The sequence below is a fragment of the Salvelinus sp. IW2-2015 genome, linkage group LG18, assembly GCF_002910315.2.
Source record: "Salvelinus sp. IW2-2015 linkage group LG18, ASM291031v2, whole genome shotgun sequence".
NCBI classification, from domain to species: Eukaryota; Metazoa; Chordata; class Actinopteri; order Salmoniformes; family Salmonidae; genus Salvelinus; species Salvelinus sp. IW2-2015.
This window is the reverse complement of record NC_036858.1, coordinates 53,977,889-53,992,784: the sequence shown is the minus strand read 5'-3', so window position 1 is coordinate 53,992,784 and position 14,896 is coordinate 53,977,889. Positions and strand designations below refer to the sequence as shown.

The 14,896-nt window shown below is 43.2% G+C and overlaps 1 protein-coding gene across 1 annotated transcript in view; it reads right to left on the bottom strand.

Annotated features, from left to right (window-relative positions):
* Positions 1 to 14,896, bottom strand: part of LOC111977959 (CUB and sushi domain-containing protein 1-like) — a 638,095-nt gene that overhangs the window by 192,037 nt on the left and 431,162 nt on the right. The window contains exons 6-7 of the mRNA XM_070448606.1: positions 7,879 to 7,991; positions 6,798 to 6,875 (exon numbers count right to left, since the gene is read on the bottom strand). Coding sequence (XP_070304707.1) covers positions 6,798 to 6,875; positions 7,879 to 7,991 — 191 coding nt within the window. The remainder of the gene's footprint in view (positions 1 to 6,797; positions 6,876 to 7,878; positions 7,992 to 14,896) is intronic.

The following is a 14,896-nucleotide window of genomic DNA, read 5'->3' as shown; positions in this document are numbered from 1 at the left end:
TCAGGGTCACCTGGATACTAGAGGAAATCCAAGGGTGCTCTCCAGTGGCAACCACAGGTAGTACACTCCAGTAAGAAACCCTTATCTGTGACAGGACCCCCCCTCCCTTAAGGAATGGCTCACGGCGTTCCACCAGGGGTAGCTGAATGTTGACGGAAGTCCAGAATGAGTCCGGGATCCAAAATGTACTGGGCYGGAACCCAAAAACATTCCTCAGGCCCATAACCCTCCCAGTCCACGAGATACTGAGTCCCTCGCCGGAACTGACGACTGGAGAGGATGCGTCGCACCGTGTAGGCTGGCTGTCGCGCTATCATGCGAGGCGGAGKTGGAGGCCGAGTAGCCGGAACCAGAGGACTGAACACCACAGGCTTGAGTCTGGAGATGTGGAAGGTGGGATGAACCCTCGTGGACCGGGGAAGATGAAGACGATAGGCCACTGGATTGATGCCCAATAGAACCTTGAATGGCCCAGTGTACCGGGGAGCCAACTTTCTTGATTCCATGCGTAGAGGCAGATCCCTAGTAGATAACCAGACCATCTGGCCTGGATGCAGGAGGGGACTCGGGCTGCRATGAYGGTTGGCCTGTCGTTGAACCCGAGCTGAGGACTTCAGGAACACTGACCGAGCCCTCTTCCAGGTCCAGCAACAACGAGAGATGAGGCGTTGAGCGGAAGGAACCGTCACTTCAATCTCCTGATCTGGAAACAGCGGGGGCTGGTAACCGTACAACACCTGGAATTGTGACAGGCCAGTGGAGGAACACTGGAGAGTGTGGTGTGCATACTCCACCCAGGGAAGGAAAGCGGTCCACAATAACCAGGATGACCGTGTCCCTCTGAGGATGGAAGGCCCGTGATGAAATCCATAGAGAAATGGGACCAGGGTCGAGAAGGTGTTAGCAGCGGATGAAGAAGCGCCAGAGGCTGCTGACGAGGAGTCTTGTTCCGGGCGCATGTCGGACAGGCAGCCACAAAGGTCCGAGTGTCTGCCTCCGCCGAGGGCTACCAAAACTTCCTCCTCAAAAATTCAAGCGTTTTCTGCACTCCCGGATGAGAGGTGAGAGGCGATGAGTGAGCCCACTGAAGTACTTTGGACAGTGCCCCAAGAGGAACAAAAAGTATTTTAGGTGGACAGCCGTCTGAAACCGGCTCCCTACCTTGCGCTTCCCTCACTACAATCTCTATATCCCAGGACATATACCCCTCTATACCCCAGGGGRTGATGGATTCAAGCSGCCAATCCTCACTGGAGCTGGGGAACTGGTGAGAAAGGGCATCCGGCTTGACGTTCTTAGACCCCGGACGGTAAGATAACGTGAATCTGAACTGAGTGAAGWAAAAAGCCCAACGAGCCTGTCGGGGGTTGAGGCGTTTAGCCTCCTGGATGTAGGCCAGGTTCTTGTGGTCAGTCCAAAACATGAAGGGATATTCCGAGCCCTCCAACCAGTGCTGCCACTCCTCCAAAGCCAGTTTGACCGCAAGAAGCTCCCGATTGCCGACATCATAGTTCCTCTCCGCTGGAGTGAGATGCCTGGAGAGGAAGGCACAGGAATGGAGCTTTTGGTCTTTCACCGAGCGTTGCGACAGAACTGCCCCCACGCCAATGTCAGAGGCATCCACCTCTACCACGAGGGGAGAGAAGGGTCCGCATGAACGAGAATGGGTGCAGAAGAAAACCGACGTTTCAGGTTCTGGAATGCCTTCTCAGCATACATGCCCAGCCGAGCCCTTAATGAGCGTTGTCAATGGCGCCGCCACAGCACTGAAGTTTCTCACAAATCTCAGATAGAAATTAACAAAACCCAAAATACGCTGAACTTGCTTGACCGTGCTGGGTCGCGGCCAGTTGACCACAGCTCCTACCTTTTGGGAGTCCATCAGTACACAGCCCTGAGACACGATGTACCCCAGGAAGGAGATCTGAGGAACGTGAAACTCACACTCTTCGGCCTTCACGAACAAGTGATGAGCGAGGAGTCTTTGAAGKACCTGGCGGACATGTTGGATGTGTTCAACCATGAAGATGAGGATGTCATCCAGGTACACAAACACGAACTGGTGAAGGAAGATGCGCAGCACATCATTGACCAGGGCCTGGAAAACGGCWRGAGCATTAGTAAGTCCAAACGGCATGACCCAGTACTCATAATGTCCATTAGKAGTGTTGAACKCTGTCTTCCACTCGTCTCCCTGTCTGATGCGCACCAGATTTTACGCGTTCCGTAAATCCAATTTAGAGAAAACCGTAGCTCCGTGGAGTCTCTCAAAAGCTGATGACATAAAAGGAAGGGGGTAATGGTTCTTGATGGTAATGTTATTTAAACCCTGGTAATAGAAACAGGGGCGTAATCCCCCATCCTTCTTCCCAACAAAGAAAAAGCCCGCTCCTGCAGGTGAAGTGGACAGCTGAATAAAATCAGCCACCAGCACTTCCTCAATATAACTGTTCATGGCTGCAGTCTCTGGACCTGAGAGAGAATACAGCCCTCCTCTCAGGGGAGTGGTGTCAGACAGGAGGTTCATGGCACAATCGTAGGGCCTGTGAGGAGGTAGTTTGCTGGCCCTTTGTTTGCTGAAGACCTGATCCAAATCCCAGTMATCCCGAGGTACGTGGGAAAGATCAGGCTTGTCATTCCCAGCCAGAGGAACAGGAGGATCGGAAGTCTCCAGATGAGCAGGGCCGGAAAGGTGTGTAGAGAGTTGCTGGCAGGTGAACTGGCATGAAGGATTCCACCCCAGAACTCTTTCCGAAGGCCAGTCAATTTGAGGATTATGTGTGGAAAGCCAGGGATGTCMWAGAACCAGGGGAAGCTCAGGAGAGTCCACCAGATGTAACTGGATAAGCTCCACATGGTCATCCAGAATTCGTAGCTGGATAGGCATGGTGAGTTGCTTCACCTTCCCAGACCCTAGGGGTTGACCATCCAGTGCTGTGACCGACAACGGAGTGTCCAGCTTAGTGAGTGGCAGCCTCTGTTGGAGAGCTAATGTGCGATCCAGAAAACAGCCAGTAGCCCCAGAGTCTATGAAAGTCGATATGTCCAACTGTCCCTTGTCCCACCGCAGGTTGGCTGAAAGCAAGGTGCATACCGTATTGGCCGCAGGAAACTGTATCTGACTCTCCAGAGCAGAAAGTCCTCCCAATTGCATCGGCTCCTCTGAAGGATATGAAGGAGAACCATAGCCGATTTGAGAACCCTGACGGGGTGCAGGACAAGCAGGCCCATCATACGACAGTGGAACAAATGAAGAGTCGACTCCCTCAGCAGGGCCCGAAACACTGGAACCAACTCGGGACCCCTCCGTCCTCTCATGACGACGTTCCCGAAGCCGGTTGTCAATCCGGATGACCAGAACGATAAGCTACCCAAGAGTGTAAGAGTTGTCCCGGGAAGCCAGTTCATCCTTGAGAACCTCACTGAGTCCGTTCAGAAAGACKRWGTGATGTGCCTCCATATTCCAACAGCTCTTAGCGGCGAGCGTCCGAAAGTCAATGGTGTAATCAGCTACGCTCCGGCTGCCCTGCCGAAGCGCAATGAGTCTTTGAGCAGCATTCCTGCCACTGATGGGTTGCTCAAAAACCCTCCTCATYTCCTGGGTGAAGCTTTGCCAATTGAAACAAATGTCTGATTGCTGCTCCCAGATGGCAGTAGCCCAGGCCAGAGCCCGTCCTGAGAGCAAGGAGATGACATATGCCACTCTGGAACGCTTGGTGGGAAACGCTGATGCCTGYAGCTCAAAGACCAGCGAACCCACGACACCTCCCAGGATGCCCCTCATAGCGCTCTGGTGCTGGGAGATGAGGCTCCCAAGGGGAGGGAGACGTGGAGCTGGTAGGAAGTGGAGGGCCAATCACTGTTCCATGGTGAGTGAGAGCCGACCGTAAGTGGTGGAGCTCGGAGTGTCCCTCGGACGACAGAGAAATCTCTGCTGGKTCCATTTTGAGGCTCAGGTCTACAGTGACAAGAGCGCTAGTACAAACTTKGACACAGGTGCAGAGAAACACARCAGGCAGAGGTAAGGGTAAATCCAGAATATTTACTTAAGGTCTTCATAACAAAGAAAGGGCACACAAGAACACTGAACAAAACATGCGACCTGAGCAACTGGCCCAGTCCACAGAGGAACCTAGATAGTCATCCAGCAGGTGATCCCAATAAGCCCAATCAGGGTCACCTGGATACTAGAGGAAACTCAAGAGTGCCCTCCAGTGGCAACCACAGGTAGTACACTCCAGTAAGAAACCCTGACCTGTGACAGCATACATCAGACTTGGTGGATTTAGTATATCATTTAGTATATCTGGGGCGGCAGGTAGCTTAGTGGTTAGAGTGTTGKACTAGTAACTTAAAGGTTGCAAGAYTGAATCCCCGAGCTGACAAGGTAAAAATATGTCGCCCCTGAACAAGGCACTAAACCCACTGTTCCTAGGCCGTCATTGAAAATAAGAATTTGTTCTTTAACTGACCTGCCTAGACAAATAAAATAAGAAAAAAAATCTGTCTGATAAAATCTGTTAGAGGTCATATTGATATTTCCACGTATAGTATACCCCCTAGRTAATGAATAGCAATCATGCAATAGAATGATTCAATATTAAAATTGATCATTGACAATGCCTTCAGAAACTATTCACACCCCTTGACCTTTTCCACATTTTGTTCTGTTACAGCGTACACACAACACCCCATAATGTCAAAGTGGAATTAGGTTTTTAGACATGTTTACAARTTAATAAAAAATTAAAAGCTGTAATGTCTTAATTCAATAAGTTTTCAACCCTTTTGTTATGTTAAAATMAGTTGCATGGTCACAATCTGTGTGCAATAATGGTGTTTAGTATTAATGACTACCCAATCTCTGTACCCCACACATAGAATTATCTGTAAGGTTCCAAAGTCAAGCAGTCAATTTCAAGCACGGATTCAACAACAAAGACCAGGGAGGTTTTCCTATGGTTCGCAAAGAAGAGCACCTATTGGCAGATAAGGAAAAAGAAAGCAGACATTGAATATCCCTTTGAGCATGGTGCAGTTATTGATTTTACACTTTGGATGGTGTTTCAATACACTCAGTCACTACAAAGATATAGGTTCCCTTCCTAAATCAGTTGCCGGAGAGGAAGGAAACCACTCAGGGATTTCGCCATGAGGCCAACAGTGATTTTAAAACAGTTACAGAGTTTAATGGCTGTGATAGGAGAAAACTAAGGATGGATCAACAACATTGTAGTTACTCCACAATACTAACATACATGACAGAGTGAAAAGAAAGAAGCCTAAACAGAATAAAAATATTACAAAACATGCATCCTGTTTGCAATAAGGCATTTTAGTAATACTAATAGCAAATTGGCAAAGAAATTCACTTTTTGTTCTGAATACAAAGCCTTCTGTTTAGGGCAAATACAACACTACATATCACTGAGTACCACTCTTCATATTTTCCAGAATGGTGGTGTTATGAGTTGCATCATGTTATGGGTATGCTTGTCATCGGCAAGGACTTGGGAGTTTTATAGGATAAAAAGAGCTAAGTACAGGCAAAATCCTACAGGAAAAACTAGTTAAGTCTGCTTTCCAACAGACACTGGGAGACAAATTCACCTTTCAGCAGGATAATAACCTAAAACACAAGGACAAATATACACAGGAGTTGCTTACCAAGACATCATTGGATGTTCCTGATTGGCCGAGTTACAGATTTGACTTAAATTGGCTTGAAAATCTATGGCAAGACATGAAAATGCCTGTCTAACAATGATCAACAACCAACTTGACAGAGCTTGATGAATTTGAAAGAATAATGGGCAAATATTGTACAATCCAGGTGTGCAAAGCATTTAGGGACTTACACAGAAAGACTCACAGCTGTAATCACTGCCAAAGGTGATTCTAGCATGTATTGACTCAGGGGGTTGAATACTAATCTAATCAAGATATATTAGTGTTCTATTTTCCATTAATTCATTAATAATAATAACAAAAAAGGGTTTTTCTTCCTGCTTTGATATTACAGAGTAATTGCATTAATTTTAATCCCACTTGGTGTGGAAAAAGTCAAGGGGTGGGAATAATTTCTGAAGGCACTGTAACTGTCAGTGTCACGATCGTTGTTGTAMGAATCGGACCAAAATGCAGCGTGGTTTGGGTTCATCATCTTTTATTATGAGAACCGGCACAAAAACAATAAAGAGCAAAGAAACGAACGTGCAGCTTTGTCGTGCTCAAAGGCAACAATACAAAAACATGATCCCACAACCAACAGGTGGGAAAAAGCTGCCTAAGTATGATCCCCAATCGGAGACAACGATAGACAGCTGCCTCTGATTGGGAACCATACCAGGCCAACCTAGAAATAAAGAAACTAGAATGCCCACCCTAGTCACACCCCGACCTAACCCAAAATAGAGAATAAAGGATCTCTAAGGTCAGGTCATGACAGTCATGTAATGGACACATACAGATGTCATTTATTTTTAAACAAAGAGGGCTTATCCAAACCCTCCAGTAGACTCTAGTCCCAGAGATGCCAATGTAGGTGGAGTTTAGTAGGATGAAAGATCAATCAACTTGACTTAACTTTGTAAGAAAGACTCATTTGTTTGACTCTGGTACAACTACCAAATCCTAAAAACATATCGTAATTTAAAAAGCTTATCGTAAGTTTACATTTCTTCACTGTTTTGGACTGCCTGGGGAAARACAAACCCTTTTAAGACATGCTTGATTTTATGATGATTACAATTCTGATGTCTGTAAAACTGCACCTCAGCTTATAAGAAAGTACTTACAAACAGCATTTTTGTGGTTTGTGTCTTTGCTTGGAAGCAGTTTCACCCCTCTGGACTTCAGCTCAATGGCCTTTTTTACTGTTGGGGAGAGAAAGTAGTGCACGTCATAATCCATTATGTAATTAGCAAAACACCCTAAGAGCACAGGCTGAAAGAAAATCTGTGTCACAACATGCAAACACTTCTGTGAGATTCCTTTGCTATAGAAGGACCCCCCCACGCTTCAAATATACTTTGAAGCTGGCGTTTACTGGAGAAATTCACAAGCAGAGATGTCAAGCTGTCCTCCAGGTGATTGCAGAGGGCCAGCATGGTGCCAATGTGCCCAGGCCACCGCGCAATTATTGGGGTTGTATTATTTAGTCTTTATAGATCMTCCAAGTCAGAGGAGTCCTTTGTTGTGCAGGGCAAGGGAGGGCCAGCTTGTGAACAGTGGTGGCCACACTGTCACCTAACACCACTGGGCTCAGTTCCCAGCAGGCAGTGCAGTGAACGTGTAGCCTGCGTTAGTGTCAACGGAAGCCAATTTGGATTTGGATATGACTCGGAATCTAATCTGTTAATTATGTCATGCAGGGAAGCCAATTAAACCCTGAGAAATCTGAAATAGGTTCAGTGTGAGTATTATTTTCTCCATATGACTTCATCCACTCGCCAGGTATTAAGGGAAAGTATAGTAATTTTACCCAACAATATAACACAAATGCTAAATAATAGGGGGAAAAAATTAATGTGGGAGGGAAAAAAGTTRCCAACAATTTTTAATGAGAATGGGCTTCATATCCAAACTCTTTTAGGCAGAAGTAGCTGGGGCTACACTTAGTGACTAAGCCTGGAGGGCCTCAAGTCATGTTGCACTTCGTCAAACTCCATTTAACAGGCAGAAACCAGAGAAATAACTATGCATACACCTGCAAACCGTATGCGGGCAGAATCCAGGTCAGGCCAAGATGTCATGTTTAGCAGAGCTCTGGCAGAGCGTGAGAAGTGACGTGATGTGAAGGAACTCACTGCCAATTGCACTGACGACTGCCTGCAATGGGAAGGGATCTATCCCAACCCTCTGACATTGACCCCTTACCTTGGTACTGGGCACTAAATCCTTTCCGCCGATGGTTGCTGTCTGATGTGAAATGCAGCCGTAGCCAGTTCTTGCTGCTGATGACAGGGGAWGGTAGATTCATACCGGTCAGCCTGGAAGAAAATATGATTCTCAATTCAGCAGAGWGACCCAAAACTTCCATCAAAAGGACTGTCATGACGTTGCCCTCTTTGGGTACAGCAAGCCCCATCCCCCTCTCCCTGCCTMTCCCTKCCCCCTACAACTAAGCTGCTGTGGTCAGTGAGGTCGTAAAKTCCTAGGGAAGACCCTGCTTCATGGCCACACAGTATAGAGATAGAGTGAAGTTTCATAGAGAACAAAGGAATTTCTTCCACCTCACAGAACTTGAGGTCCGAACAACATTTACGTTCCGGAGAAGGTATTAAAGATCGGTGAAGAATCCAGCTACGAACTGGTCCGTTTGTTACAACTTGGTGAAGCTCATGGGAGATGGTGCGGCCACATTACCATAACTCTGTTTATATAATAGCCTCAGATATGAGGTTTACATCTAATTGTTGTATAAGATGAATGAGTGAGTAAGATACTGTTTGTAAAATTGTGTAATRTGATTTTGGACTGTTTAATGAAGGAAACTCCAATTCCCTTTTGAGTTTAACTAAATCAGAGGACCGCCCATGAGCCCAGTTAGGGTCAGGCATCCTGGGACAGCCCCTTTTCTGCAATTCCGATTAAAACCCCAATTTTGAGAAACTATCACCAGACCAGCTTACCTCGATAACGAGAGGGCCAAGGTTTGAGACCAGACTGCTGAATCTTTTAACCATACCATGTGGTTAAACTCTGAGACTATCGATACCGACAGAATAAGAACAAGTCTTTGAAATTAATTACTAGTCTGCAGCTAGGAATTCGGTATCATTGAACGCGAAGAATGACAACCACCGAAACATTCATTCTACAACAACACAAATTAATGTCACTCTGAACTATCCACTCTAACCACGACAGAGAGCGCGCGAGAGAGAGAGAGAGAGAGAGAGAGAGAGAGAGAGAGAGAGAGAGAGAGAGAGGACGGAATCTCTCCAACAGAAACAAACTTTTCAACAGCGATCAAGACGACACACGGAGCGTAAATATATATATTGATTGCAATTGTTCCCGAATGAGTGAGTGTTCATGTGCAAAGGATTAGTATTTCAATTGTTATAATTAGCAACTTTGTAGTGTCTCATCTCAGTTGACCGCCACTTCCCTGTTTGTCCACCAAGCCGCGATACCAGTTTAGCCCACTAGGACACATTCTCCTATCATTTCTTCTAACCATATTTACTTTGTTTGTTTGTTTATGCATTTCTGTGAATTACTTAGTTAGTAATAAATAAATTATTTAAGACAATTGATGTATGGATGACTCATAGTGAAGACTGGTTTCGTGCAGATAACCATCAATTTACGACGTTTGGAATGAGACTAACGTGAGGTAAAATAAATAATTAATTAATCAGAAGACTATTGATCAGATATGAAAATATCTGAAAGGTTATATTGGGAAATTATAACTTTGTAATCTGAATATTTTCCATGGTGCCCCGACTTCCTAGTTAATTACAGTTACATGTTTAATCAGTTTGATCGCGTAATACTAATTACAGAGAATCTTTGATAAAAACTAAGTMTTCAATTTAATTATAGTAAAGACACGACAGGACACTCAAAGTAAAACACATGGGGTGCTTTTAGTAACAATGGAACATCTACACTGCATGACTACTGGAATGATTACACAATGGGTTAATTGGTAAGAGTACATACCAAATCAAAAGTTTAATATAAGGACATTTGTGTTATAAAATCACACACATGGTTTACTCTGAAGTCTAGCCTGATTGTTTCTAGCCCAAAGAGTTATGCAATGCCTACTCAATATGACAGCTGTGTGTTATATATTTTGCAGGGTTAACTTTGCTGCTCTACCCCATTAACCTCACAGATGCCTTGAGTAATCACACATTTTGATATGGCTGTATTGCTCTATTCCACAGTTTTTTATATTACTTTTCCTGTTGAAAAACTTGGGCATCCAAGGATTCTGATGGTGCCCTCTGATGTCATCAGCCTCCCCCTTACTTGAGGAACAATACAGGAGCAATAGAGAACAAACTAKAAAAGTGTCAACTGAAAAATTGTTACCTGAACCCAAATGAATGAAACCCTTATCAACAACCTTAGACATTTCAATATGGCGTACCAACAAATATATACAGTTATCTTTCAAATCAATCTTTACCCACATCATAGGAAACTTAAAGATTAACTGCTATCTGTATTTCACTATCATAACACAGTCTTTATGGGAAGCAGCTTTGGTGATGGAGTGAGTCTCTGCAGGTGAAGCAATTTAGGTAAAGTACCTCAGACCATGGACACATCATGATTGTTCCATCAACAYCTCAGCCATTTTAGTTACACAAGCCCAGTTCAATCTCTGTTTAWTTCAATAGCCTCAGAGCAACTGAAACCAATACTCGTTGATCAGCCAACTCTTAAATCTTCACAAACAGTACTAAAAACTCAGTGGTTATTTCAATCTGCTTTAAAAGTACAGCAGCACATTTCCTTTTCCTTCTTGCTCTTTTTCCTTGTACCTGGTATTGGGAACACTTTTTTGCCTTCTTTCTGCTCATACTGCCTCACAACCTAGCTTTCACACTCCAATGAGCAACACTGTTAAAAAGAAATTGAGAAGGCCCAACACCACTCAGCATTAATTGCTATTCGTTCACTGTCCTGTACCAACTCCGGCTAGACCTTCAATCCAATCCATTGTAATGAGGTGAGATCTATCTATGCTACAATCATAAAATTGTTCCTGTATCTTCTTGTAAGTAAATCCTTCTTGTAAGTAAATGTATTGTTCATTATCGGGGGGTTTACTTGATTTAATTGAGTAGTGGTATTTATGRGTTCATGATGTTTAGAAAACCAATGTGATAAAAGGTGCAAAACTTCAACGAAAAGGTAGGCTTTTATTTTATGCAGAAGCTWTTATATAATTAATTCAGCTTTGGCAACAGAATGTCAGAGAGGTCATGAGGACAGGCATATCTGCACTTTGATGAGTTCTACTAGTATGTGAAAAGAATGGAGAGTCTTCCACACACAACATACACATTGTCATATGACAAAATCTCCTAGGATTAACTATAATAACCTTTGGACCACAATTCAAGGCACAATACCTTCTCAACCATTGGACACTTCCTCCTGCTTATAGTGTTGCCACAATGGTTGTGCAAACACTGTTGTCCATGCATATTAGATGCAAATATCTGTTGTCACACATGAGATGTGTCAAATGCATTCAACATCCATTATTCTGCCTGAGAGTTTATGGGGCCTCTGTCATGTTCAAAGAACATGATTGGCATTTGACAGGTGCCAAATAGAGTCTTAAATAGATAATTGGATAATTGTGCTTYTGTCAAATATGGTCATTGTAATTTCTGTCAAAAAATGTATGTTTCCGATGATTATATCCTAATCTGAATTTAAATTGTTAAAAGGTGTCATGTGACTTAATAGTGGGCGGCAGGTAGCCTAGCTGTTAAGAACATTGGGCCAGTAACCAAAAGGTTGCTGGTTTGAATCCCTGAGCCGACTAGCAAGGCACTTAACCCTAATTGCTCCTGTAAGTCGCTCTGGATAAGARTGTCTGCTAAATGACTAAAATGTTAAACTTGATGCCATGGTTGTAGATTTCTGCATCTCCTCCATATCTGTTGCCAAGTGAATAGTGATGCTTCAGGGACATTAATTATACTAATATTATGTGCAGTGTATTTTAAGCAAGCTTTCAAAACTTCCGAAAATATCCTTTGAAAGTGAACATCAACATTGATTTTAACAACTCAAGTAGAAAAAATCCCTTGGTATAATTTGTATCACAACTGTTACACCTCAGAGTCAGCGTAAATTAAATAACTAATCTTGACACTGGCTGGAAAGTTCAATTATGAAATTAACATATTTATTATGCTATGCAGTATGAAAAAAYCTGACATGACAGCTTGTCAGGCAACTGTCTGCCAAGATCATGTGGTGGAAATTGCTGAGGAAAGCCTTTTAGGGAACTTCCTAAGAGGAGGATATGTAAACAGGAATTTGTTCACCTGTCAGTTGTCAATCTTGTTCAACATTCATTCATTCATGTCTGTCTGTATATCAATTACCATCTTGTGTCAACAACGTACCAGTGACGAAGATCTAATATTCTATAATATTATCATTTTGTCTGAGGTTATTTAATTCAGACAGAAGCAGTCCCTGTCAACTCCAGGTGAAATATCAATATACAGTTGAAGTCGGAAATTTACATACACTTATGTCATTAAAACTAGTTTTTCAACCACTCCACAAATTTCTTGTTAACAAACTATAGTTTTGGCAAGTCGTTTAGGACATCTACTTTGTGCATGACACGAGTAATCTTTCCAACAATTATTTACAGACAGATTATTTCACTTACAATTCACTGTATCACACTTCCAGTGGTCAGAAGTTTACATACACTAAGTTGACTGTGCCTTTAAACAGCTTGGAAAATTCCAGAAAATGATGTCATGGCTTTAGAAGCTCCTGATAGACTAACTGACATCATTTGAGTCAATTGGAGGTGTACCTGTGGATGTATTTCAAGGCTTACCTTCAAACTCAGTGCATCTTTGCTTGACATCAAAATCAATAGAAATCAGCCAAGACCTCAGAAAGAAATTGTAGACCTCCACAAGTCTGGTTCATCCTTGGGAGCAATTTCCAAACACCTGAAGGTCTCACATTCATCTGTACAAACAATAGTATGCAAGTATAAACACCTTGGGACCACACAGGCGTCATACCACTCAGGAAGGAGACGCGTTCTGTCTCCTAGAGATGAACGTACTCTGGTGCGAAAAGTGCAAGTCAATCCCAGAACAACAGCAAAGGACCTTGTGAAGATGCTGGAGGAAACAGGTACAAAAGTATCTATATCCACAGTAAAACTAGTCCTATATGGACATAATCTGAAAGGCCGCTCAGCAAGGAAGAAGCCACTGCTCCAAAACCGCCATAAAAAAGCCAGACTACGGTTTGCAACTGCACATGGGGACAAAGATCGTACTTTTTGGAGAAATRTCCTCTGGTCTGATGAAACAAAAATATAACTGTTTGGCCATAATGACCATCGTTATGTTTGGAGGAAAAAGGGGGAGGCTTGCAAGCCGAAGAACACCATCACAACTGAAGCACGGGGGTGGCAGCATCATGTTGTGGGGGCTGTCTCTTATACACATCTAGATGTGTATAAGAGACAGGTCTCCTAGAGATGAACGTACTCTAGTGCGAAAAGTGCAAGTCAATCCCAGAACAACAGCAAAGGACCTTGTGAAGATGCTGGAGGAAACAGGTACAAAAGTATCTATAGCCACTGCTTCAAAACAGCCATAAAAAAGACAGACTACAGTTTACAACGGAACATGGGGACAAAGATCGTACTTTTTGGAGAAATATCCTCTGGTCTGATGAAACAAAAATATAACTGTTTGGCCATAATGACCATCGTTATGTTTGGAGGAAAAAGGGGGAGGCTTGCAAGCCGAAGAACTCCATCCCAACCGTGAAGCACGGGGGTGGCAGCATCATGTTGTGGGGGTGCTTTGCTGCAGGAGGGACTGGTGCACTTCACAAAATAGATGGCATCATGAGGAAAGAAAATGATGTGGATATATTGAAGCAACATCTCAAGACATCAGTCAGGAAGTTAAAGCTTGGTCGCAAATGGGTCTTCCAAATGGACAATGACCCTAGTCTCTGTCTCTTATACACATCTAGATGTGTATAAGAGACAGTCTATATGCTTTGTAAGTAGGAAAACCTGCAAAATCGGCAGTGTATCAAATACTTGTTCTCCCCACTGTATGTATCTCATTTGACAAATAGAGTGCCTTTTGGGTAGTGTAATTTCGTCAGAAATAACTATTTATTTCTTCTTATTTTAACATTCTATCATAAAGAGCACGTTTTCAACTTCATAACAAACATGTTTTCCCATCTCAAGAAGTTAAATTAAGAAAATGACTATAACAGCGAGAAATAAAGTGACAGGGTTGACAGTACCCTATCTACATTTGGGTAACAGGGTTGACGTGTTATGCTCGACACACTCTGTTTTCAACCAAAAAACATAATACGTATTCTCCCTTTCTGGTCTCTAGGTCACCAGACTRCTGATTATTATGCACACCTGTCACCATTGTCACGCGCACCAGCGCTTATTGACACTCACCTGGACTCCATCACCTCCTTGATTACCTGTCCTATTTATGTCACTCCCTTTGGTTCCTTCCCCAGGCGTTATTGTTTCTGTATCTGGTTCATGTCTGTGTGCTGTTAGTGTTTCTTATTTTGTATTATGATCCGTTTATTTATTAAATATTCACTCCCTGTACTTGCTTMCTGACTCTCAGTGCATATCGGTACATTTAGAAATGACTTTCCCAAAGCAACAAATGAACCAGGGCATTACAATGATGCTGAAAACATGGGAAACTCTTGGGGTTAAGTGGGATAAAACTTTAGTCCTAGAAGTTGGACGAAAATGACTTGTGACATGCSACAATTGGGATTTTCTGAGAAAACACATTTATTTTAACAAAAACACACTGCTATTGAAATGTTTTACATGGTTTAGACTAGTTATAGCATGTGATGCAGCTGTTAMATTTAGTGTTTTATCAAAACGTACACAATGTCTGAAGGAYATAAAAGGCAATCTATTGATGGAACGACCCATGTGTCTAATTAGCAACATGTATTTGCTTTATGACTCCCAAGTATTTTTACTGAATGGTATCATTTTTGTCCAACAAACCACTAGACTTATTTCACAATGTCTCATGGGCAAGGACCGCGTAGAACTTCTGAAGTTGAAGTATGAATTCCAAACATCTCTGGACACATGTCTCGGAGGTGGAAGAGTTGCGGATGTTAAGGTCAC